Source organism: Carcharhinus amblyrhynchos, chromosome 7 (assembly GCF_965287045.1).
Source record: "Carcharhinus amblyrhynchos chromosome 7, sCarAmb.v2.hapA, whole genome shotgun sequence".
In the NCBI taxonomy this organism is placed as follows: domain Eukaryota; kingdom Metazoa; phylum Chordata; class Chondrichthyes; order Carcharhiniformes; family Carcharhinidae; genus Carcharhinus; species Carcharhinus amblyrhynchos.
In genome coordinates, this window is record NC_137330.1 from 94364321 (window position 1) to 94391614 (window position 27294).

The window sequence follows — 27294 nt, forward strand, 5'->3', positions numbered from 1 at the left end:
CCTGTTAAGTCAATTTAAATACATGCAAATGCAATTAAATAGCCATCGCACCCGTTTTGGGCACAGTCCTGATCGCGGCAATTTTTGGGCCTTGGTAAAGGGAGAACCGGTGCAGAGATGGGAGCAGATCGTGCTACTCAACTCATGCCTGACTTTTACCAAGTTTTCATGCCTAAAAACAGGTGCAACTTCATGGTAAAATCAGGCCCAAAAAAATTTAGTCCAAACTAAAATTGAAGACAAAGCAAAGGTGGAATTCTGAAATAAAAATGGAAGGGCCTGACAGCATCTGCTGAGAAAGAGACCGAGGTAATCGCTCTGATGTTTATGTAGGGATGATAGCCAAAACTTGGAAATCCTGTGGATGTGGAAATCCTGCTGAATTTAACATCAGGCTCCTGTTATCATTTCTCTATTTTACTTCCCTTCTGGTGAAATCGGGTAGATTGGAAGGCTGCCCAGCTGCCTGGCGGGAATGATGCCAATAGCCAGGCACTGTGACCAGGTGACCGGGAGAGAGGGAAAGCTGACAGGTTAAGGAATAGGTGGTGAATGGACTAGCAATTGGGATGGAAGGAATGATGTATTGAGAGTTGAGTTGGAGGTGGTGGTGGTTGGGAGTCTTGAGGCTGTAAGTTCTGGAGCAGTCAGCCAGTTGCAGTAGCAAGAAAGGGTTTGCCTGCATGGTTGGTGGGGAGGGGGTACCTACAAAATTGGTGCAAGAGTAGGCCATTCAGTGCTTTGAGCCTGCTTTGCCATTCCTTATGATCGTGGCTGATCATCCAACCCGTAACCTGTTTCTGCTTTCCCCCCATATCTTTTGTTCCCTTTAGAACTCCTTCTTGAGAACATACAATGTATTGGCCTCAACTGCTTTCTGTGGTAGGGAATTCCTCATGCTGACCACAGTCTGGGTGAAAATATTTCTCCTCACCTCTGTCTTAAAAGATCAATCCCTTATCCTCAGACTGTGATCCCTGGTTCTGGACTTCCCACCATCAATTACGTTCTTTCTGCATCAACCTGTCAAGTCTTGTTATAATTCTATTGGTTTCTATGAGATTACCCCTCATTGTTTTGACCTCCAGCATATATAATCCTAACTAACTCAATCTCTAGTTGTACCTCAGTTCCACCTTGCCAAGAATCAGTCTGGTAAATCTTTGCTGCACTCCCATCTATTGCATGAGCACCCTTCCTCAGATAAGGAGACCAAAACTGCACGCAGTATTGCAGGAATGGTCTCACCAAGGCCCTGTATAATTGCAGCAGCATATCCCTGCTCTTGTACTCAAATCCTTTCTGTATGAAGGCCCATATACCATTTGCCTTCTTAGCCGCTTGCTGCATCTGCATGCTTACCTTCAGTGTTTGGTGTATAAGAACACCCAGGTCTCATTGCGTATTTCCCTCCTTCAATCTATAGCCATTCTGATTATAATATGCCTTCTTGTTTCTGCTGCCAAAGTGGATAACCTCACATTTATCCACATCATATTGCATCTGCCATGTATTTTCCCAATAACTTGTCCAAATCATACCGAACCATCTCTGCTTCTTCCTCACTGCTCGCCCTCTCACCCAGCTTAGTGCTATCTGCAAATTTAGAGACATTACATTTAGTTTCCTCATCTAAATCGTTAATATATGTTGGGAACAGCTGGGGTCTTAGCACTGATCCCTGAAGTACTGCACTGGTCACTGCTTGCCACTTAAGAAAAGACCTGTTTATTCCTATTCTTTGTTTCCTGTCTGCCAGCCAGTTTTTGATTGATCTCAGTACACTCCTCCAATCCCATGTACTTCATTGTTATATGCTAATCTCTTAGTGGGACTTGTCAAAAGCTTCCTGAAAATCCAAATAAACCATATCCACTAATTTCCCCTCATCAACTCTACGAGTTACATCCTCAAATAATTCCAGTAGATTTGTCAAGCATGATTTTGTTTGCATAAATCCATGCTGACCCTGTCCGATCCTGCCATTGCTTTCCAAGTTTGCTGTTATAAAATGTTTGATGATGGACTCTAGCATTTTCCCCACTACCAATGTCAGACTGACTAGTTTATAATTCCCCATTTTCCCTGTACCTCCGTTTTTAAATAGAGGGGTTAAATAGTTACATTAGCTCCTCTCCAATCCATATGAGCTGTTCCAGAGTCTATAGAATCTTGGAAGATGACCACCAATGTATACACTCTTTCCAGGACGACTTCCTTAAGTACTCTGAATGTAGATTATCAGGCCTTGGGGATATATCGGCTTTCAATCTCAACAATTTCCCCAACACATTTCCCTACTAATGTTGATTTCTTTCAGTTCCTCCCTCCCACTGAACCCTGTGTTCCCCAACATTTCTGGTATGTTTTTTGTGTCCTCTGTGAAGACACAACCAAATAATGAGGGGTATAGTCAAGGTAGATAGTCAATATCTTTTCCATGAGATTTAACTGCATAACGTTAAATCTCATGGGATCCAGGGTGAGGTATCTAAATGGATACAACATTGGCTTCTTGACAGAAGTCAGAGGGTGGGTTGTAGAGAGTTGTTTTTCAAACGGGAGGCCTGTGACCAGCGGTGTGCCTCAGGGATCAGTGCTGGGCCCACTGTTATTTGTCACTTATATTAATGATTTGGATGAAAATATAGGGGGCATGGTTAATAAGTTTGCAGATGACACCAAGATTGATGGCATAGTGGGCAGGTTATCTCCAATTGCAGTGGGATCTTGATCAATTGGGCCAGTGAGCTGATGAATGGCAAACGGAGTTTAATTTAGACAAATGCGAGGTGATGCATTTTGGTAGATTGAACCAGAGCAGGACTTATTCAGTTAATGGTAGGACGTTGGGGAGAGTTACAGAACCAAGAGATCTAGGGGTACATGTTCATAGCTTCTTGAAAGTGGAGTCACAGGTGGACAGAGTGGTGGAGAAGGCATTCAGCATGCTTGGTTTCATTGGTCAGAATATGGAATACAGGAGTTGGGACGTCTTGTTGAAGTTGTACAAGACATTGGTAAAGCCACACTTGGAATATTGTGTGCAATTCTAGTCACTCTATTATAGAAAGGATATTATTAAACTAGAAAGAGTGCAGAAAAGATTTACTAGGATGCTACCAGGACTTGATGGATTGAGTTAGAGGGAATGGCTGAATAAACTGGGACTTTTTTCTCTGGAGCAAAGGAGGCAGAGGCATGACCTTATAGAGGTCTATAAAATAATGAGGGGCATAGACAAAGTAGATAGTCAATATCTTTTCCATGAGGTAGGACAGTCTAAAACTAGAGAGCATAGGTTTAAGGTGAGAGGGGAGAGATACAGAAAGCATCCAGAGGGGCAGTTTTTTCCACACAGAAGGTGGTGAGCGTCTGGAACAAGCTGCCAGAGGTAGTAGTAGAGGCGGGTACAATTTTATCTTTTAAAAAGCATTCAGATAGTTATATGGATAAGATGGGTATAGAGTGTATGGGCCAAATGCAGGCAATTGGAATTAGCTTAGGGGTTTTTAAAAAAAAGGGCGGCATGGACAAGTTGGGCCGAAGGGCCCATTTCCATGCTGTAAACCTCGATGATTCTATGATTCTATGGGCTCGATTTTACCATTTTCATTCTAAGTGCTGAATCTGGGAATAATGCAAATCTGACTGAGAAATCTGCTTTCAGACGCCCCCATACGCACTCAGCCTGAAAAACACATCGCCAGCCTTATTCGTGCTGTGGGCGTGGCTTCGCACAGCCGAAACGATCGGAGCGCATGCACAGTTGGAAAAAAATCTGAAAAAGCATGCCTGTGTCAGATCACTCCCGAGCTGCAAAAAACGGAGAAAGGAGCCCGGGAGCGAAAAACGGCAGCGATGGCCCCCGCACACATCTCTGTCCCCCTTAACGACACCCCCCCCTCCACTACCCACACATCACAGTCCCCCTTATCCAGTCCCCCATTACCCCCACACATCACTGTCCCCCGTTATCCACCACCCACTATTCAGACCGATTGTGACCCCTGCCCCCTCCACCCCACATGAGATCCATCTGATCTATGCCCCCCCCACCGGGGATCCATCTTGGCCCTCCCGCCCCTCACCCCCCAAGACAACGATCTGGTCTCACTCCTGCACCACCACCACCCCCCCCAAGGTTCCGGATTGGCGAACATGTTGATAAAGGGGGAAATGTTGATAAAGTTGGGTGGGCAGTTCATTAATTTAATGCAATGCACTTAAATCACCGTTGCTCCTGTTTTGGGCACAAATCGAATCGCCGCCATTCCCGGGTCTCAGTAAAGTGGCCATTTGCACGGATGTGGGTGCAGTTCGTGCTAATGGCCTCACACCTGACTTTACCGGGCACAGCGCAATGGTAAAATTGGGCCTTATGTATTTAGCTGGTCAGCCATTTCTTTGTTCCCCATTATAAATTCCTGTTTCTGACTGTAATGGATCTACCTTTGTTATCACAGTCCTTTTCTCTTCACATACCTGTAGAAGCTTTTACAGTTTTATAGTTAGTTTTTATCTTCCTTGCAAGCTTACTCTCGTACTTTATTTTCCCTTCCCTAATCAATCCCTTGGCCTTCATTTGCTGAATTATATAGGGTGTTGAGGGTAGCATCTGTGCTCCTCCAGGCTCACAAGGAGTGCTGTAAAAAGCACTTAACAACTGCACTAAGTTTCCAGAGCCTTGGGTGACCCAGCTGACAAGTATGCAGTTTAAATCAGGCTGCTAAGTACCCTGTAGGTGCATGATTTTACTATCATAATGAAGGATCTTGCCTCTCCAAAATGCGATACATGCATGCAACCAAGCAGTGTCATAAAAGTGCACAAGTAACTTCATACACAGCAGGTTGAAGTTTTAATCTGTAATTTTTAAACTTTTAATGTGACTGTCTCCAATCTGCCACGTGGTTGGTCAGTGGTGGTGGGTTAATATGGGCCCAAGATTTGCTGGACCATTACTTTTCATCAAATGTTTTCTGCTATAAATGCTATTTTTTTTTCTTTTAAAGCAAACTGTTTTGTAACAGAATTTAGCTGTCTTATTGCCATTGAAACAGAACGAATCACTGCCCATTTCAGAGCTATGGAGAATATTGAGAAGGAGGGACTCTCTCTCATTTTAAAACTGTGCAACAATCTTGTGTATTTGCATGGAACCAATACTTTGTTTTATTCTTGCAAAAGTGTCTTCACTTGATTAATCATATCCATGCCTAAATGGGTGTAGTTGATGCATTAAAGGTGTGAATGCCTCATTACATCAGTCCCGGATCCTTCACTTGCTCCAGGTATTACTTGGTTTTAAAACTAATAGAATGATACAGCACAGAACGAAGCCACCTGCTCCAACTTTTGGTAGAGCTATCCAATTCTCTTTTGAATGTTACTGTTGATCTGCTTTCACTATTTAGCCAATACATTCCAGAGCACAACAACCAGCTGTTTTTTATAAAAAGTTTCCACTTGCTGCCTCTGATTTTTTTTTGACAGTCACCTTAAATCCATGTCCTCTGACCACTGACACTTCTGCCACTGGAAACAGTTTTTTCTTGTTTACCAAAAAAACGTGATTTTTTAAAATATCTCCATTAAATTTCATCTTAACATTCTCTTGCCTAAGGAGAAAAGACCCAGCATCTCTGGCCTCCATTTAGTGGAAGTATTTCACCCTGATATAATTTTAGTCAATCAGTTTTGCACCTCTGTAAGGCATTTACTGCCTTTTGTGTTTCATAACATGTGAACTTTGAAATTACATCCTCAATACCCAAGTTTGGGTCATTAATGTATATAGAGTATAATAGAATTCCTATAGTGCAGAAGGAGGCCATTCAGCCCGTCGAATCTGCACTGAACACAATCCCACCCAGATCCTATCCCTGTAACCCCTCATATTTACCCTAATGCTAGGTTTTCTTAGTTTAACATGGCCAATCCACCTAACCCGCACATCTTTGGACTGTGGGAGGAAACCCATGCAGACTCAGGGAAAATGTGCAAACTCCACCCAGACATTGACCCAAGGCTGGAATTGAACCCATGTCCATGGTGCTGTGAGGCAACATTGCCAACCACCATGCCACTGTATATAATCAAAAAAAAACGGTAATCCTAATACTGACTCCTGGGGGGGGCGGTGGATACCACTATTAAAGTTTATTTATTAGTGTCACAAGTAGGCTTAAATTAAACACTGTCATGCAGTTACTGTGAAAATCCCCTAGTCAACACACTCTGGCGCCTGTTCGGGTACACTGAGAATTTGGCATGGTCAATGAACCTAACGAGCGCGTCTTTTTGGCCTGTGGGAGGAAACTGGAGCACTGGAGGAATCCCACACGGGCACAGGGAGAACGTGCAAACTCCATGCAGCCAGAGAGCCAACCTGGGTCCCTGGCACTGTGAGGCAGCAGTGCTAACCATTGTGCCACCATGCTGCCCTGTGTATTTCCTAAACACTGTGTATTTCCTAAAGTCTGAAAAGCAACCATTCAGCTCGCCTCTATTTTCCACTTGTATAACTATATTCATGTCTTCACTGTCACTTTAATCTCATGGGCTTTAATTTTGCTATAAGGTAGTACTTGGTCATCCACCTCTTTTATACAACATCAATCACAGTACCCTCATCAATCCTCTTCATTACTGCATCAGTCAGGCATGATTTGTCTTTAACAAATCTGTGCTGACTTTAATTTATTAGCTCATAGTTTTCCAAATTTCAGTTAATTGTGTTGTGGTTCATTGTTTCTGAAAGCACTGAGGTTAGGTTGACTGGCCTGTAGTGGCTAGATTTTATCCTCTGCCCTTTTTTTAAGTGGGGGTGCAACATTTTCAATCCTCTCTTCAATTCCCATACCCAAGGAGGGTTGGAAGATTGTGGCTAACCTTAGATACCTAGGATGCGTCCTGTTCTGATTTCACTACTTTGAGTACTCCCAACCTTTTCAATACATTCTCATTGTCCTAACCAATTCCACTTCTGACTCATTCTTTAATGCTGTATTCACAGAATGCTCTTTAGTGAAGGCAGTTGCAAGTATTCATTTGATACTTTATCCACGTCCTCTTCCTCCACAAGAAGAACTATTTTCTGGTCACTAATCAACCTTACACTTGCTTTGACTGCGCTTCTGCTATTTGTATGTTTATCAAAGGCTTTTGCATTCACTTTTGTGTTGGTCATTAATTTTTTTAATACTATCTGTTTGCTCCTCTTTTTTCAATTTTCTTTACATTCAACTAGGTTCTATAATGTATTGTGTCAGTTGCAATTGCCAGGACTTTCTTTTGTCTGTTTCTTTTTTAATTCCTGTATCATTAGTCATCCAGGGAGCTGTAGCTTTGGACACCCTTCCTTCCCTACTTGTGGTAGTGTCATCTCTTCTTTGGAATCCTATTATTTAATCACTGTTTTGCTTAGTAATTTTTGACTCCCATCCATCTGGACCAGATTCTCATTCAACTCATTGAAGTTATTCATCCACCAATTGAGTGTATTTCTGTTGGACTGTACCTTATTATTTGCCATGGCTGTTATAAGCTTGATATTATTATAATCACTACTCTCAAAATGCTGTTCCATTGAAATATGCTTCACTTGCCCCCAATTTGTTTCTCAGGACTAGATCCAGCATTGCTTGCTTCCTTGTTGGACTTGATACGATCTTTGGCTAGACCCCAAGTGTTGGAAGGTTTGTTTAGGGACTTTGTTTCAAGTAAAGTAAGTTTGAGATTCAAGACACTTGCTCAGTGAAGAAAGACTCAGCCAGGAGATTCTACGGATTTTGAACAAACAAAAATAAACTTTACTGTACAAGGTCAGAAAGATAAGGCAATTTACAATATCTGTCTATGTGGTACATGTGAATTAGCAGGCAACTATAGTTCAACCACACTACACAATAAATGGCAGATGCAACCAAGACAGAGTCCATTGATTTCTCAACAGCACACTCAGACGTCAGTAAATACTGTGAGCCAGCCAATCCAACTGAAGCTCCCTCTCTTTTACAACAATTTCATTCTTCACCTTTGAAGATCTAACCTGTGAACTCTCTCCAAAAATCGTTGCAACTTGGATGGTGCTAAGGTTTGGTGAACTGGCTCGCTCGCTGTGTGCTGGGATGACCTTTGCAAGCCATGTGCTGTGGGTTGACCACAATGCCATTAGAGAGGGAATTCCAGGATTTTGACCCAGTGACTGCAAATGAATGGCGATGTATTTCCAACTCAGGATGGTGAGTGGCTTGGAAGAGAACTTGCAAGTGGTGCGTTCTGATGTATCTGTTGCCCTTGTCCTTCTAGATGGAAGTGGTCGTGGATTTGGAAGGTGCTGTTTAAGGATCTTTGGTGAATTTCTGTAGTGCACCTTGTATTTAGTACTGCTGCTACTGAGTATCGGTAGTGGAGGGAGTGTATGTTTGTGGATATGGTGCCAATAAGCAGGCTGCTTTGACCTGGATGGACAAGCTTCTTAAGTGCTCCTTTTATTCTTGTAAGGGAGCCTGAAAAATTAAAGTTTATTTGTTAGACACAGGTAGTCTTACAATTACACTGTAATGAAGTTGCTATGAAAATCCCCTAGTCGCCACACTCCGCTGCCTGTTCAGATACACAGAGGGAGAATTTTGCATGGCCAGTCCACCTAACCAGCACATTTTTCGGACTGTCGGAGTACCCGGACGGGATTTACCCTAGGATTCTATGGGAGGCAAGAGAGGTGATTGCAGAGCCACTGGCTCTGATCTTCAGGTCGTCGTTGGTCTCTGGTATAGTACCAGAAGATTGGAGGACAGCGAATGTTGTCCCATTGTTTAAGAAGGGGAGCAGAGACTTCCCTGGGAATTACAGACCAGTGAGTCTTACTTCTGTAGTGGGCAAGGTTTTAGAAAGAATTATTAGGGATAGGATTTATAGTTATTTGGAGAGTAATGAATTGATTAGAGATAGTCAGCATGGTTTTGTAGTGGGAAGGTCATGCCTTACTAACCTTATTGAGTTCTTTGAGAAGGTGACCAAAGAGGTGGATAGGGGTAAGGCAGTAGATGTGGTATATATGGATTTTAGTAAGGCGTTTGATAAGGTTCACCATGGTATGCTTCTGCAGAAAATGCAGATGTATGGGATTGGTGGTAATTTAGGTACTTGGATCAGGAATTGGTTAGCAGATAGGAGTCATGATGTGGGTATGCCGGCGTTGGACTGGCGTAAACACAGTAAAAAGTCTGACAACACCAGGTTTTAGTCCAACCTATTTATTTGATAATATCAAATAAATTATTATCAAATAATATCAAATAAATTATTATCAAATAAATAGGTTGGACTAAAACCTGGTGTTGTCAGACTTTTTACTGTAGCAGATAGGAGACAGAGGGTGGTGGTTGATGGTAATTATTCATCATGGAGTTTGGTTACGAGTGGTGTGCCTCAGGGATCTGTTTTGGGGCCACTGCTGTTTGTAATCTTTATTAATGATCTGGATGAGGGTATAGTTGGGTGGATTAGTAAGTTTGCTGATGACACCAAAGTCGGAGGTGTGGTAGATTGTGAGGAAGGGTGTCGCAGTTTGCAGGGTGACTTGGATAGGTTGCAGAGCTGGGCCGCGAGGTGGCGGATGGAGTTTAATGCGGAGAAGTGTGAGGTAATCCATTTCGGTAGGAATAACAGATGTGTTGAGTATAGGGCTAACGGGAGGACTTTGAATAGAGTGGAGGAGCAGAGGGATCTAGGTGTATGTGTACATAGATCCCTGAAAGTTGGGAATCAAGTAGATAAGGTTGTTAAGAAGGCGTACGGTGTCTTGGCGTTTATTGGTAGGGGGATTGAATTTAGGAGTCACAGCGTCATGTTGCAACTGTACACAACTCTGGTGCGGCCGCACTTGGAGTACTGTGTGCAGTTCTGGTCCCCACATTACAGGAAGGATGTGGAGGCTTTGGAGAGGGTGCAGAGGAGGTTTACCAGGATGTTGCCTGGTATGCAGGGGAGGTCCTATGAGGAGAGACTGAGGGATTTGGGGTTGTTTTCACTGGAAAGAAGGCGGCTAAGAGGGGATCTTATAGAAACATATAAGATGATTAGAGGTTTAGATAGGGTGGATGGTGATAGCCTGTTTCCTCGGATGGAGAAATCTAGCACGAGGGGGCATGGCTTTAAATTAAGGGGGGGTAGTTATAGGACGGATGTCAGGGGCAGGTTCTTTACCCAGAGGGTGGTGAGGGACTGGAATGCCCTGCCTGCTGCAGTTGTAAATGTGCCTAGTTTGGGGGCGTTTAAGAGATTGGTGGATAGGTTTATGGACGAAAAGGGATTGGTTTAGATTAGTGGGTCAATGTTTTTTTTTAAAAATAAGACTGGTCGGCGCAACATTGTGGGCCGAAGGGCCTGTTCCACGCTGTAATGTTCTATGTTCTATGTTCTATGTTCTACCCGGAGGAAACCCACGCAGACACAGGGAGAATGTGCAGACTCCCCACACACACTGACCTGAGGCTGGAATTGAACCAGTGTCCCTGGCGCTGTGAGGCATCAGTGCTCCCACTGTGCCATCATGCCGCCTTTGTTTCTGGATCTGAGGAATGCAGCAGCTTTGTTAACTTCTAGTTCAGGAAAATAGTTGCAGCAGTTTACAGTAGAGCTTTTTGCACAATCAGTAAAGATGATAAAAGCGGTTTAAATTTGAGAAGCATGATACAAATATGTAATTAAAGCTTCACAAACACAACATAATAGCTAAAGTCTAGTGGTCTTCAATGCTACAGCCAAAAGTCTTTCAACTCTAACCTATCCATGGATGCCTATTACTCAGTTTTATTTAGGTAGATATTAATTTAAGAAAAGCTAGAATGTTCAAACCAGGGTGATATTCTGAAAACACTGGCTGGGAAGAACAAAATACAATTAATTTTCAAACCGAAATTAATATTTCTGGAATAAAACTGAAGTGCTGGAAATACTCAGCAGATCAGTTAGTGGAGAGAGAAACAGAGTTAAATTTTGAGTTCGCTTTCATCAGATTTACCTAGGGTTTTAAAGAATCCTGAACAAATGGATGAAGGGTTTGGATCTATTGATTTTGTGTTCTTGTCCACATGGAAGCTGTTTAGAGAATCAAATGGGTTTCTCTAAACTCACCTTCAACACGAGTATACGCAACATCACCATCTGAAAGTAATACAAATGGTAACTGCATATGGACAGCAACATTGTAAGTGCCATTGCCCCTCTTCTTATCAAAAGCTGCCATCGTCACTCCTTTGTTTAAAAAAAACTGTTGATCTCTCTTCCCTTGAAAATGATCTCTCAACTATAAGTCTTCCTTCCTTTCAAGACCTTGATCATGATGTTACCTCCAAACTCTGTGCCCATACCTTTCCCACTCTCTCCTCAGTTTTCCTCTAACCTCCACAAAATATATGAATGACTTTCTCTCAGGAAGAGCAGACTAAAGCCAAAAATACAACATGGTTGCTAATTATTCCAATAAAGAATTCAGGAGTAACTTCTTTTTGTCTAGTGAGTGGTTAAAATATGGAACTTGTTCACTCAAGGCTGACTGAGAGGATTAAGGTGGATGAATTTAAGGAGAAACTAGCTAAGGGGAAATGAGATGGAGAAAGGAAAAATAGGATATGTTGATGGACTGGAAGAATAAGGGTGGAGGAGGCTTATAAGGAATATAAGCACCAGCAGGGACCTGGTGGATTGAATGGTTTGTTTCTGTAATCATGATATTATGTAATACCATGACTGTGACCATTGCTCATTTTCCCTCCTGAACCTCTCTGGGGTTGTTGGTGTGGTTGATCAGCTTTGTGGGATTCTTCCCATTCTTGTTTTATCATAGCCATAGCATTTCCAGCAATGGCTTGTCTTCTGATTGCTGCACCTTAATATTGGGAATCCTTCATTTGCATGTTAAGTCCTTATCCATATATTTGTCATTTGCTGCACTTATCCTGGTCCTCCAGCATGGCAAATTTAAAATTCTCATTTTTGTGTTTAAATTGCTTCACCACTCCCTTTCTGCGCAATCTTTTCCAGTTCTTTTTATTTTTCAGATTCTGGGGCATCTTTTGCCCTTCATACCATAATTAGTAGCAATGGCCAGGATGTACTCACCAACATATTCCCCACCCCCGAGGATACAGAGGCCAGTTGTGGTGCCATGTTGTAACCCTACCTGTGAAGGCACTTGACCAAATACCTTTGACCTGGCCTCATCTCTCAACTTAGTTTTGATGCCAAGTGTGTTTGTTTTCACATAGCCACTGGAAAAAAACTCTTCTTCCTGCTTCCTTAATCCCTGGTTGCTTTGTTAGTTAGAATATTGAACAGTAAAAGCACCTGAAAACAACTGCATCTGGATCATTCTTGGGGAACGTCATGAGAAAATTGGTTGTATTTGCAGCGAGTCGGCTTAGAATAGAAGAGAATCATAAGAACATAAGAAATAGGAGCAGGAGTAGGCCAACTAGCCCTTCGAGCCTGCCCCGCCATTCAATAAGATCATGGCTGATCTGTCTTGGCTCAGTTCCACATTCCCGCCCTCTCCCCATAACCCTTAATCCCCTCTCTTATCAAAAACCCATCAACCCGCGTCTTAAAAATATTTAGCGAGGTAGCCTCCACCACTTCAACGGGCAGAGAATTCCAGAGATTCACCACCCTTTGAGTGAAGAAGTTCCTCCTCAACTCCGTTCTAAACCGCGCCCCCTTTATCTTGAGGCTGTGCCCCCTAGTCCTACTGTCCTTTCTGAGCGGGAAGAGTCTCTCCACCTCTATCCTATCCATCCTATTCATCGTCTTATACGTCTCAATGAGATCTCCCCTCATTCTTCTAAACTCTAACGAGTACAAGCCTAATTTATTCAGCCTCTCCTCATAGCTCAATCCCCTCAACTCCGGCATCAGCCTAGTAAACCTCCTCTGCACTCCCTCCAAGGCCAAAATATCCTTGCGTAAGTACGGCGCCCAAAACTGCACACAGTACTCCAGCTGCGGCCTCACCAATGCCCTATACAGCCGCAGCAAGACCTCCCTACTTTTATATCATAACGCCCCTATAGTGCAGAAGGAGGCCATTTGGCCCATCGAGTCTGCACGACCACAATCCCACCTATTCCTGTAATCCCACATATTTACCCTGCCAATGCCCCTGACAGTAGAATCAATTTAGCATGGCCAATCAACCTCACTCACACATCTTTGGACTGAGAGAGGAAACAGGAGCACTGGGAGGAAACGCACGCAGATAGTGAGAGAATGTGCAAACTCCGCACAGACAGTGACCTGTGGCCGAAACTGAACCCAGGTCCTGGTGCTGTGAGGGAGCAGTGCTAACCACCCTTAACTAACAAACATTGAGTTGAATTGTGTTGCAAATTTTGACGGTGAAATATGCTTTTGTATGTTGCCTGATATTAAACTTTTCAATGTTGCTTTTCAGTTTTCGCCAATGTGCACTGGCTCTATGAGATTCCTGTCTTCCACGGGGGCAGACGGTACAGTTTGTTTCTGGCAGTGGGATGCTGGCATGTACAAATTTAGGTAAGTAAATGTGCTTTCTATTTAAGAAAAGATTAAGAATTTTTTTAAAACAAATAACATTTTGCAGTTGACTGCTTTTGAATACATTTCTATTTAATTAGTTAAAAGTCTGAGTTGAACGGCACATAATATGGGTTACATCTGTTAATTCAAAGCCATCCTTGCTGGAAGGATTATTGAATTATCACAATTGTACGAATTGAACAATTTTAACATAATATCAGAGGAGGCCTTTTCATTTGAACGACCTCGGTTTGAAGTTTTTTCATCAGTTCACATACAAGTAGAGTATCTCAATCCAGCAGCCTCAGTACATGCTGGATTTCAGAACTTGGTGGATTTCAGGAAGAAAACCGGAATGCCTCAACTCAGTGAACAGTGGATGGAGGAAAAGCAACTAATATGATTGGAAAGCACTTTAGGTTAATAGCCATGTCTCTGATGATGTTAATTCACTTCTAATGCATTGAGTTCAATAACCTCCCCCCTGCACCACTCCAACTTGCCTACATCAATGCACCATGTTCAAATGAGAAAAGATCACTAAACTGAAATTATTTTAAAAATGCTCTGTCGTTATAACTATTAGCTTTCTTATTCATATAAGATTGTACAGCAATCTTCAATTAAGTCCTAATTCTCTTTGAACTGGCTTAGACCAACTGCAAGAAGAAGCCCATGGATCTTAAAGGCTTTTGGGAATCAAGTGCATTATTTGAATCTAAACCTTGGACTTCTATTTGGGTGGCCCGAATGGCATCAAAACCCAGTACAGGTGCCCTGTGCTGTAGCAAGAGTAGATGTGTTTCCTGATCTAGCATACAATCCATAGCTAAATATCCTATCCCTTCAGATTCTGCAAGAATTTATTGTTCTTCCTGGGTGAGTACAACTGTCTCTGCCACATCTGCACTGGCTCGGCTGGGGTCAAGCTTCGCTGGAGCACATCAGGCATGTGAAGCTGACCAGCATTCAGCAACTCCCTGAACTTCCCTGAACTTGGTCGGGTTGGGTCAAGTTTCACTGGAGTGTAGGTAAACGTATAAGTCTGGTTTTCAGACACCGCCAGATTTTAGATAGCCAGGGTTTCCATTCCATTCCATTCCATATGAATTAAGAGCAGGAATGGTCCATTCGGCCCATCAAACCTGCTCAGTCATTTGATAAGATCATGACTGGTTTGTTTGTGGCATTGACTCAATTTTTCATGCCTGCTGCCTAAACCCTTTGAGCCCTGTGTCAATCAAGAATCTATCTAAACTCAGCCTTAAAAATGTTCAGTGACCCTGCTTCCATTGCTCTCTGGGGAAGAGAATCCCACAGACTAAAAACTCTCTTGAAGAAAAAAGTTTTCCTCATCTCCATCTTAAAGTAGGAGCTTCTTATTTTTAAACTGTGTACTCTAGTTCTAGTCTTTTCCACAGGGAAACACCTTCTCATCATCCAGCCAGTAATTTCCCCACAGGATTTTATTGGTTTAATAAGATCGCTTCTCCTTCTTCCAAACTCCAGTGGATACAGGTCCAACCTGGCAGCAGAGTGGCACAATGGTTAGCCTTGCTGCCTCACAGTGCCAGGTACCAGGGTTCGATTTCCTGACTGCGTGGAGTTTGCATGTTCATCTACATTCACCCAGTATCTGTGTGTGGGTTTCCTCTGGGTGCTTCTCTTTCTCTTCTCTCTCTCTGTCTCTCTTCACCACCACCGCCCCACACACACGCACACACACACACACACACACCCTCCCCCAAGTCTGAAAGACATGCTGGTTAGGTGCATTGGCCATGCTAAATTCTCCCTCTGTTTACCTGAACAGGCACTGGAATTTGGTGAATAGGGGATTTTCACAATAACTTATTTGCACTGTTAATGTAACACACTTTGTGACACACTAATAAATAAATGCTAAACTATAAAATTCTAACAAGATTAGAGAGGGGAGGTGCAGGAAGGAAATTCCCAATAAGGGCGGAGTCCAGAACTAGAGGTCACAGTCTGAGGATCTGGGGTAGACCATTTAGGACTGAAATTGGGAGAAATTTCTTCATCCAGAGAGTGGTGAGGCTGTGGAATTTGCTAACACAGAAATCAGTTGAGGCCAAAACATTGTTTTTAAGAAGGAATTAGGTGTACTGTTGGGGTTTAAGGGGGTCAAAGGATATAGGGGGAAAATTAGTTGGATGTCTATCCATGGTCATAATGAATGGCAGAGCAGGCTCAAAGGATGGAATGAAATATTATTGCTTTTATTTTCGATATAACACCCAGGTCCCTTTGAATACCAAGATTCCCAGTCTATCCCATTCAAATATTCTGCCTTTCTATTTCTGTGTCTGGTGGATAGCCTTGCACTTATCCACGTTATATTGCATCTGCCATGTATGTGGCCATTCACTCAAATTGTCTAAATCACCTTGAAGCCTCTTAGCATCCTCCTCATCACTCACATTCCCATCAAGTTTTTTGTTGTCAGCAAACTTGGAAATGTTACATTTGATTCCTTTATTCAAATTATTGATGTATATTATGAACAGCTGGGGCCCAAGCACTGATCCCTGGAGAGAACACTTGTCACCCACCACCTGACATTTTGGGAAAACAAAGCCCATTTATTCCAACTCTCTGCTAACCACTTCTCAATCCATGCCAATATATTGCCCCAGTCCCATGTGCTTTAATTTTGTGCACTAATGTTTTACGTGGGACTTTATCAAAAACTTTTTGAAAATCCAAATACACCACATCCACTGTTTTACCTTTATCTACTCGTTATATGCTCAAAAAGCTCTTGTAGTTTTATCAAACATTGTTTTCCTTTCATAAATCCATGTTGACTTGTCTAATCCCATTGACATTTTCTAAGAGTCCTGATATCACACCCTTTTTTAATGTTTTCCCTAATACTGATGTTAGGCTAACCAGTCTGTAATTCCATGTTATCTTCCTCCTTTTTAAAATAATGGGATTACATTTGCCACCCTTCAATCTACAGGATTTTGGAAAATGAAAACCAATGCATCCACTATTTCCATAGCTTATACCCTTTAGTATCATGGGATGTAGGCCCTGGGGATCTATTGGCCTTTAGTAATACTAATTTCCTTCAATTCCTCCTGCTTACTAGATCCTTGGTTCACTAGCATTTCTGGGAAATTATTTGAGTTTTCCTCTGTGAAGACGGAACTGCATAATTGTTTAATTGACCCACCATTTCCTTGTTCCCTATTATATATTCTCCCATTTTGGGCTGTAATGGAATCAAATTTGTCTTCGCTAATCCTTTTCTTTTTTACAATTCTAAATGCTCGTGCAGTCCATTTTTATGTTGCTTGCAAATTTAGTCTCAGATTCTACTTCTCCTTTCTTAATCAATCTCTTGATCCTCCTTTGCTGAATCCTGAACTGCTCCCTATCCTTATGCTTGCTACTTCTCCCAGCAACTTCATTAAACTCCTTTGAACCTAATACTGACCTTAAGTGATTTTGTAAGCCATGATTGAGCTCATCAATAAGGCCAGCATTTGTTCCCCATCCTGAATTGGCCTTGAGAAGCTACTGATGAGGCACATTCTCGAATGCAGTTCAGTAAAGGGCAGTTAAGAGTCAAACAGGTGGTTGTAGGTTTGACGTCACCTATGGGCTACACCAGGCAAGAATGGCGGATATCCAAAAGGGCATCAATGAACCAGATAGATTTTTTGCAACAATCCAGTAGTTATATGGGTGCCATTATTGGTATCAGCTTTTTGTTTCAGGTTTTATTTAATTAATTGAACTTATTGTCCACTGTTGCTGTTGTGGGATTTAAAATCATGTCTGTGGATCATTAGTCAAGGCTTTTATACTATTGCTTAGTCTTAGAACCACTATGCTACCTTACCTCTGTAAAAAAAAACAATGGGGGAAGACGGATTTAACTAACTTCACAAAGATTGGTGGGCTGCTTTATAGTTGGCTAGTCCTAGGAAATCACATTCTGGGAAACCTGCAACAAAATTGACGTTTTCAAAATAGAATCAGTGCAGTGTTGGTTTATAGAGAAAGAATTTTAAGCAAAAATGATAACCTATCGCAATTTGATTTCCAGCCTGAGGGTGATAATTAAGCAAAGTTTTGTTGATTTCTTTGTTTTTTTACAAAGAGCTATACATTTATATGCTGGGGATCTTGTGGTTCAGCAGCACCCCTGCCTCTGAGCCTGGAGCTCAGGATTCAAGTCTCATCTCGGGACTTGAAGGCCAAGGAAGTTACATTCATAACCTGGTCAAAACAGGTTGATTGTCATCAAATAATATTTCACAGATGAAGATCATCCTTTCAACTTGCTGATAGCAGGCAGTAAGGCTGGAAGAGACTCCTGGTCAGCTGCACTTGATGTGGAGTGTTGCTCCTCAAGCTGTATAGCCTCTGGTGGCAGGCTAGTGACCTGTTCCAGGAAAAGAATTGCGATGGGAGCTGATGGAAGCCTGCCTTATATACCACAGTGTGTGGGGGAAAAAAACAACAATACATTCATATGAGGATACAAATTAGCAGTTCTTTTACAGAGAAATCATAAAAACCCTACAGTGCAAAAGGAGGCCAACAGCCCATCGAGTCTGCGCTGAAAACAATCCCAGCCAGGCTCTATCCCCGGAACCCCACACACTTACCCTACCAATCCCTCTAACCTATATATCCTGGGACACTAAGTGGCAATCAACCTAATCCACACATCTTTGGAAACCGGAGCACTGGGAGGAAACCCATACAGACACGGAGAATGTGCAAACTCCATACAGATAATGACCCAAATTGGAAATTGAACCCAGGTCCCTGGAGCTGTGAGGCAGCAGTGCTAGCCACCATGCCACCCCATGTTTACAAGTTTTCTTAATTTGTTCAAGATGGTGGAAGCATGGATCTCTCCTGAAGAATGGATTTACATTTGAATCATCTGAATGGAAATAGTGAATCAATTCAATCTTTCTATTGGGAAGAAACTGAATGAAAATGGCTACCTTCTAAAACTAATACATCCCATAACAAGGGTAGTATCCTAGGCCCAGCCATCTTAAGCTGCTTCGTCAATGACCTTCTGTTAGAAGTAGAGATGTTCGCTGTTGATTGCGCAATGTTTAGCACCATTCGCGACCTGTCAGAGACTGAAACAGTCCATGTCCAAATGCAGCGTGACCTCGACAATATCAAGGCTTGGTGGATAAGCAGCAACAGAAGTGCTAGTTAATGAACATCTCCAATAAGAGGGAATCTAACTATCATCCATGACATTCAATGCCATTGCCATTATTGAATCCCCCACTGTCTAGTTCCAGTGGATTGCCATTGATCAGAAACTGAACTGGACTAGCCACATAAATACTTTGGCTTCAAGAGTAGGTCAGAATTTTGTAATGAGCAACTAACTTCCTGACTCCCAAAAGCTTGTTCAGCATCTACAAGCCACAAGTCAGGAGTGTGATGGAATACTCTGTATTTGGCTGGAAGAGTGCAGCTTCAGCTGCACTCCAGATATTCAGGATAAAGCAGCCTGCTGGATTGGCACTCTTTCCATAAACATTTGGTCCTTCTAGCACCAATATATAGCTGCGTGTACAATCTACAAGATGTACTGCAGGGACTCAAGGAGGCTCCTTAGACAGCACCTTCCAAACTCACGATCTCTACCATTTAGAAGGACAAGATCGTCAGACACATGGGAGCACCACATCTTCTAGTTTTCCTCCCTGTCACTCACCATCCTGATTTGAAAATATATCACCATTCCTTCATTATCGCTGGGTCAAAATCCTGGAACTCCCTCCTTAACAGCACTATGAATGTACCTATGTCACAGTGTTTTAAGAAGGCACCACCTTCTCAAGGGCAGTTAGGGATGGGCAATAAATGCTGTCCTAGCCACCGATGTCCATAATCGCGTAAATTAGTAATAAAAACATTCAAAGACACCTGATTGAGATTCCAACTCCGACATTCACATAGAACACCCTTAATGGCACAATTTGAGATTCATAACTGTTGAACATCCTTTTGGGTCAAGCAGTATATAACTTAAAGGTATTTCATATCTTGTCCTTAGAAACTGCTTGCTGTTATGGCAGAACATGAAGATAATTTTTCAGATAGAATGGAATTTATCACTATTCTATCTTTAAAAATATCTGATGCCCTCATCTTATCTGAGTCATTATAAGAAAATAATATTTCACAGATGGAGATCATAGAATCATAGAATTCTACTGGCCGAAGGAGGCCATTCAGCCCATCAAGTCTGCACCAACCACAATCTCACCCGGGCCGTATTCCTGTAACCCCATATATTCACCCTGCCAATCCTTCTGACGTTAGGGTTAATTTAGCATAGCCAATCAACCTAACCCACACATTTTGGACTGTGGGAGGAAACCGGAGCACCCGGTGGAAACCCACGCAGACACAGGGAGAATGTGTAAACTCCACACAGACAGTGACCTGAGGCTGGAATTGAACCCAGGTCCCTAGCGCTGTGAGGCAGCAGTGCTAACCATTGTGCTGCCCCAAAATCAAAGTGGAGAACGTGTGCATCAATCCCACTACCTCTCGTGCGCTAAGCAAGCGCTCTATCATTTGAGCTAATCCCCCCAAGCTGAAGAGATGAAAGGTCAAGTAATAGCAGCATGCACATGTTGTAGTGATGGGTGGTCCAGGGATAAATTTCAAGTCTGCACAAGAATTTCTGATTGAATTTGGATTAGCATGTTTGGAAAGCAGTCACTGAGCTAACTGCATATTTTACTAGGATCACCTGCTCTTCACATCAGAATGAAGATTTAAAAAAAAAATGAAAACCCTCCCATTCTGAACAAAGTCAATTTCCAAGTGTGTACAGGATTTTTTTTGAAGGAAAGCCTTCCTAAGGAGTTTCATCTAGGCCAACATCTCAGGGGGATGCTACTCAATTCATTGTATCCTGACTGGCTCTTTGCTACAGCGATCTAATTAAATCCATCTCTGTTATTTTCCAATAGCTTTGGATCTTCCTCTGCTTCAAATATTTGTCCAATGTTCCATTAAAAATGTAGTGATATCTGCCTCATGATCCTTTTGAGAGAGCTTTCTATACTTTAACAACGGTGTAAAGACATTTTTATTAATTTCTCTGAATTTCCTGGTGAGTGTTTTAAATTGATGAACACCTCATTACTAAATTTTTTATTTTTCACTCTTAATTTTAAAAACTTACATTAAATCTCTGCTTGGCCTTCTCTGCACTAGTGGAAATAATCAGTTTTCAATTTTTCATAATTTCCCATCCCTGATGAATTCATGCTGTATGCTTTTGTGGCTTTAATGTCCTTTTTACAGTGGGGTGGTCAAAACTACACACGATCTCTAACCGTGACCAATCGATCTTGTAAAAAAAAATTAACCTCTTTGCTTTTGTATTCTCCGGCTTTGTTTACAAAACCCAAATTGGTATTGGCCTTCTTTAAATTGTTCATATTCCTGTACTTTTATTTTCAATGCATTATATACTTGCACTTCTGTTCCTCCACACTCTTCAGCATCTTTTGATTGAGTATTCTGTACGGTTTTTCATTCAACATGCATCATTTCACACATATCTGCAGTAAATTGCATCTGCCACCATTCTAATAGCCTGTTCACATGCTCTTCAAGGCATTCAGTCCACCATGTTGATTGCAATACTTTTATGTCCCCCAAAATGTTGATATTGTGCTCTTAATGTTCCAGTCTAAATGATCTAGATAATCCTTTCGAATAAATGTAAACCCAACATTGAGCCCTGGGGCATACCACTTCCAATCTTTCTTGAACTTGAACAGCAATCGTGGCCCTAACCTTTTGCTTCTTGTCTATCAGTTAACTTTCTATCAATAGCTTCATTTTCTCTGTTTCCATATGATTGGTTATTCCTTCAGCAGACTTAAATTTTTGGACATAACTCATGTTTTTTAGAAGTGCAGTGCTATTAGTGTGCATAATAGAATGCATTCCATATTTCTGAAATGTACTTTCTGATTTTCTGGTGTTCAGTTTAAATACGGCAAGCAATATCAAGCCAGTCTTTGTCTTTCACCTCCCACATGCATGCAGACTAGATCAGAAGTTTACCAAGCATGAGTAGGATATGTAAAATGATAATTTAGTCATTTAGAAATTTTTAATTTCTATCAGTATGTCTGGGTCGATTAACCTGGTAAACGGCATAACTTGTGCAAGGAGAACAAATTCATTCTTGGTAGACAAAGAAGCCTTGATACTAATCGGTGGTACAATGGCACAGTGGTCAGCGCTGTTGCCTCACAGCTCCAGAAACCCAGGTTCAATTCTGGCTTTGGGTGATTGTCTGTGTGGGGTTTGCACATTCTCCCTCTGTCTCTGTGTGTTTCCTCTGGGTGTTTCGGTTTCCTCCCACTGTCCTAAAACGTGCAGGTTAGGTGGATTGGCCACCATAAATTGCCCTTAGTTTCCCAAGATGTGTAGGTTAGATGGATTAGCCATGGGATAGGGCAGAGTGGTGGGCCTGGATAAGGTACTATGTCAGAGAGTCAGTACAGACTTGATGGGCTGAATGGCCTGCACCGTAGGAATTCCATTATTCTAATCTAATCAATATCCAAATCTGTATAACCAGCACTTTTGTAAGATACTGATATTACAACAGGTATTTAGTTCAACTTTTTTTAACAGCAGAATTGCTGTTAAAATTATCCAGAGAGCATAAATATTATAGACATGGATATAATTGAAATGTGTTGCCATATCTCCTCAAATGGTGCTATTATGGTTTATAGCTGGTTTGAACTCCAATGCTGCCAAGTGGTTTCACAATTTATATGTGACTATCACCTTCTCATTCCTATCTGTGCAATTGATTGCTTGTTCAGAAAACCTAAGTCTACTTTCTCCAACAGTGACAATTGCCATCATCTCTAACAATTTTCCGTTTGGATTCACTATTCATCTTTTGATTTTGTTTCAACTTACCAGTGAATACTAATTTACTACACTGAGTACTCAATCTCAATAGCACACAATTCAACTCTTGTATTTTCCCTCTCTAGCCTGAATTGATTCACCCTAATTGTTCTGAGATTTCTCTGACTGTGATTGCTGGCAACCTTTTGACTCTTCGTTGATCTGGCTGTTAGATTATTGTAAGAAGTCTCACAACATGAGGTTAAAGTCCAACTGGTTAATTTGGTAGCAAAAGCCACTAGCTTACGGAGCGCTGCTCCTTTGTTGGGTAAGTGGGAGTTCTGTTCTGTTCTGTTCACAAATGGCATACAGAACAGATGTGAACAGAACTCCCACTTAACCTCGTGTTGTGAGACTTCTTACTGTGTTTACTCCAGTCCAACGCTAGTGTCTCTACATCATGTTTGATTATTGGCATGGTTAGACTGTTTGCTGGCCTGATTGGCTGTTTGGTGCCTGATTGCCTTTGTATAACTTGTATAAATGCCTGAGCTGAGAGAATGTCAATGAGTGACCTTCCATATCTTAAATGTCACTGAAAATTGCATGTTCTATGTTTAAGCTTTGATGTCCAATTAAGAAAGTTTATTCGGGTTGTGTTTGTGTACCGTTCGATGTGACAGTCAATTTCGAGAGGTATTTAAAATTATGGATAGTTAATTTTCACATGTTCCACTAAGACCAAATCATCCGATCACTTAAAAAAAAATCTGCTAACTTACCATCACGACATAGGTCAGGCAAAAAAAACAGGACTCATAACATTTTTCTGGAAGTTAAATCTGCTGATCGCTTGACTAGATTCCTAAACAAATTGATCTATTTCTTATGTTCAGGCTGCAGTTTGAACATGTTTTTTGCTGAAAGAACAGTTGATCTGAGTGTAAATGTCTGAATATTTGCTTGCTTGTGGAGCTGACGATTCAAATTCTTTAGCATTTTCCAGAATTCCATAATGTGAGTCATAGTTTCCCAGAGATATATAATGTGGTTTGGGAAGCCACTGGTATTACAAAATCTAGGCTGATTGAATTTGATTAACTCATGCTACTCTAAACATCTAATACTTTTTCTTGGATTCTTCAAAGTGGCATTGAACGAACTGCCTCCTTCTCTGACTCATGAAGTGTGTTGAGTCAGTTCAGTGCGTCATTGCTCTAATGTGAAGCCAAGTAATGTAATGATGCAAAGAGAGTGATGCATGGAATCAGCTCAACATCAATTGCCTAGCTTTCTGATGGTTATTGAACTTGGTACAGGGGGTGATTGAAAGAACTTAACCAGCACATCTTAGTGTTTGTCGTTTGGCTCTACTTTTGTAAACCTGTTTGGAATCCAATTTGTAAAGAGAGTGCATGTCTATCAGTGTGTGTCCATCTCTGCATGTAACCCCTGGTATTTAAAAGTTGTGGTGCAATTTCTGAATGACTTTTTATGTTAGAATCAGTGTCATCCATTAGTGAAGGAGCAAAAGTTATGTTATGTAATATTACATTCCAGTTCTTATTCCCTTTTATGTTTATAATTACCTAGTAATATATTAATAAACATTTTGTACCTTTGCTGATGGTCATAATGTCACCCGCGAACTATTGAATGGACCTTTGCATGAAGGGAGGCAGTTCCTCAATACCTATTTTGCTGGGATTCCTGTGAATATGTAGTGATCCCTGAGTTAACTTACAGCATTGACAAAGGTGTTAACTCCAGAGGTAGAAAAAGCCTCAGCTCTAGGCTCTGCTGGAAATGTTATCTTATTAGTGAATATTAGATTTAACATTTTAATTATAATTTCTTTGAGTTGTATCAGTTCAATATATTATCCTATTTAGAAGACATTTTTGTTTTGTGAGGACCTCAAACAATATTTGCCAATTTCAATTCTGCCAAGACTTATTGTCCTGTAATCTTGTAGCTTGTGTGATGGACAGGAGTATTTTATTATGCTGCTTTAACAGTTCCTTTATTATCAATATGCAAAGGTCTTTTGCCTCAAAAGGGAGGCAATACTTTTGCAATGTATTTTCAAGGATTTACTTTCATGCCTAAAGTGGTAATTTTTTTAAAAAAGATTAGGCCTTCATACTGGTGGGATTCTCTGATCCTGTCAGCAGTGGACTCCTGCCGCAGGTAGCTTCAGTGGGAATTCCCATTGATAGTGGTGGGACCAGAAGATTCTGCCACCTAGAACAGTGCTCTGACGAGAAAAACGCTGAGGGGAGGCCAGAGAATCTCGCCCAATATCAAACTTAAATTTTCTTTTTCCAAAAAATGACCCAGTGACATCTTGGGTGAGAAAACCGGTGCGATTCATCGGCATGAATTGGCTCACGAGATGCCTCTTCAGGCCCCCCCCCCCACCCCCCCCGTCACTACCACTGGCACCTCGGCAATGCCAACCTGGCAGTGTCAGTTGGCATCCCAGTTTGGTACTGCCAGAGAGAGATGCCTGGTTGCCATGGGGCAATGCCAGGTTGGCACTGCCTGGCATTGCCCAACCATGTCCCGATCACCCAGTGCTTCAGTGGCCTCCGAGAACCCTAGCTTGGCCATCATGCCTGGTCTCTGTGTGGAGACCAGTAGTGATTTGCTGTATTGATGGTTCCCGCTGGACTGACACGAGTTAGGAGTGTGCTATTTCAATATCTCATTATTTACTGTAACCTAAGTGGTTAATTTTATATAAATTTGACATTGACTGACACGGGAATTATTTTTAAAATCAGTGTTAAGTATTGTTGCCCATGCCGAATTTCACTTTAAGAATAACCTTCAGGAGTAGAAAAGTGGCTGTACTCTTCAGAGTAAATGTGAAATGTATTTTGCGTCAGTTTAAAATGAAACAAGTTGGCTAAACGCACTGTAATTATGATAATTTTTTAATGTTCTGTTTTTAAATATAGCCATCGGCCAATTAAATTTACTGAGCGACCAAGGCCAGGAGTTCAAATGATCTGTTCTTCTTTCAGTGCTGGTAAGTGACATTGAGGGTTTTAATACTTGAGACATCTGGGTGACGGTAATTGTTTTAAAACTCAACATGTAGGTAGCTGTCAAATATATAATATCTCATAATTTAAGAAATACATCTGGGAAACAATCTAGCTGCAGATAATGTGAGCCATGTTAGCAGCTGTTTCAGGAATCTGTGGACCATTGCTTTATTTCCAGGTGGATACTTCAGTAGTTTCGTTTTTGATTTGTTGATGAAGCATTTGTAATGTTGCTTATTGTAATATTAAAGAGAACTGCACCTTGAGATGTTTTATTCTGTTAAAAGGATTACATTATTACAAGTGGTTGAGGTTTGTGTGTGTGATCTCTTCTCACTCACTCACTCCCAAAAGACTAGAATACTTTATGTACCAATTTCTATTTAGGTTGTCTGTGCATTGCATAATATGACAAATATTTAAATTGATTTTTTTGTTGCCATTAACGAAATGTGTGCAGAATATTATCTGTTTTTTAAAAAGAGCGAATATTCATCTGGATGAATGAATGGCTTGTGCTTTGGTTTTGCTGGGACCATCTGCAGTGTTCTTATTTTTCGCATGTTCTTACGTCCAGTTGGAGGAAAGTTGGATATTGGAAATCATCCTTTTTTCCTTTACATTTTTGATGCATATTCCCATTACATGTATTCTACTCTGTAAACTTCAGGTCATCCAAACCTCTGCTGACTGTGTCTTTCTCTCTCCCATTTACTCATCACCTCTGTAGTCACTGACTTACTTTGACTCTAGGTTTAGCAGTGCTTCGATTTTAGAAATCTTTGTTCAAATCCCTCTGTGTCCTTGACCCTCTATCTATCCAGCATCATAATACTTTGAGATATCTGCACTTTTCTAATTCTGGTCTCTTCTGCATCCCTGATTTTAATTGCTCCACCATTGGTGGCCGTGACTTCAGCTACCACAGCATTAAGCCCCAAATTTCCTCCCCTAAAAGTCCCTGAATCTTTTGCTCACTTTCCTCCTCTAAGAAGCTTATCAAAAGCTATCTCTCTGGGCAAACTTCAGGTCATCGGCCGTAATGTGGCTGTATCTGGCTCAGTGCTCAGTCTTACTTTATAAAATACCTGTGACTTATGTTGAGTTTTGTTTTTATGTTAAAGCCGCTATATAAATACAAGTTCTAATTGTTGAATGTGGATTGTGCCAGTGCAGACTGACAAATAATAGGCATTTTGTGTATGGAAATGCAGGGGCATTCGTGACAAGATAGCTGGTGTATTAATCTTACTCATGGTTGGAATTAAAAGCTGTATGTTGATGCACTGGAAGAGGGAAGTTGATTTTTTATTTACAAGCTCCTGACCTATGACTCTATAGTGGGAAAATAAGTTCTGTGCGGTGCAGCAAAGAAAAGGCCTTTGATTGCAGCAGGGATAATATCCACAAAATGAAGGAGTCAGTTGTCAACTTCAGTATGGGCAGCCATGATTTGGTGACTTTTCGACTGTTACTTTACAGTGTTGTTCAACATTCTGTTGGCTTTGTTGATCACTTCTCTGCAATCATTAGATATGTTTAGCTCCTGGTTCTAAGACTCCCAAGTTTCTCTCAGGTTAATTTGTAATTTTTTCAGTGATTATGTGCCGGACCATGCTTGCGGCTGGTCCCTCTGCAGTGAATGGTGATTTGGCTGAGCACCAGTTTCCCCGTTCTCACTTGCACTGGTGGTGGGGCGTGAATGGCCAGAGAATTTCGGCCTGTGTATTGCTTTGCACTCATATATACAACATTGGGT

At 41.5% G+C, this 27294-nt stretch overlaps 1 protein-coding gene across 3 annotated transcripts in view; it reads left to right on the top strand.

The window, feature by feature from the left end:
- The window catches only part of phip (PHIP subunit of CUL4-Ring ligase complex), a 227514-nt gene that overhangs the window by 91529 nt on the left and 108691 nt on the right, over positions 1-27294 (top strand). For all 3 annotated transcript variants that reach the window (XM_080192807.1, XM_080192809.1, XM_080192810.1), the window contains exons 9-10: positions 13460-13560; positions 25446-25516. In XM_080192807.1, coding sequence (XP_080048933.1) covers positions 13460-13560; positions 25446-25516 — 172 coding nt within the window. The remainder of the gene's footprint in view (positions 1-13459; positions 13561-25445; positions 25517-27294) is intronic.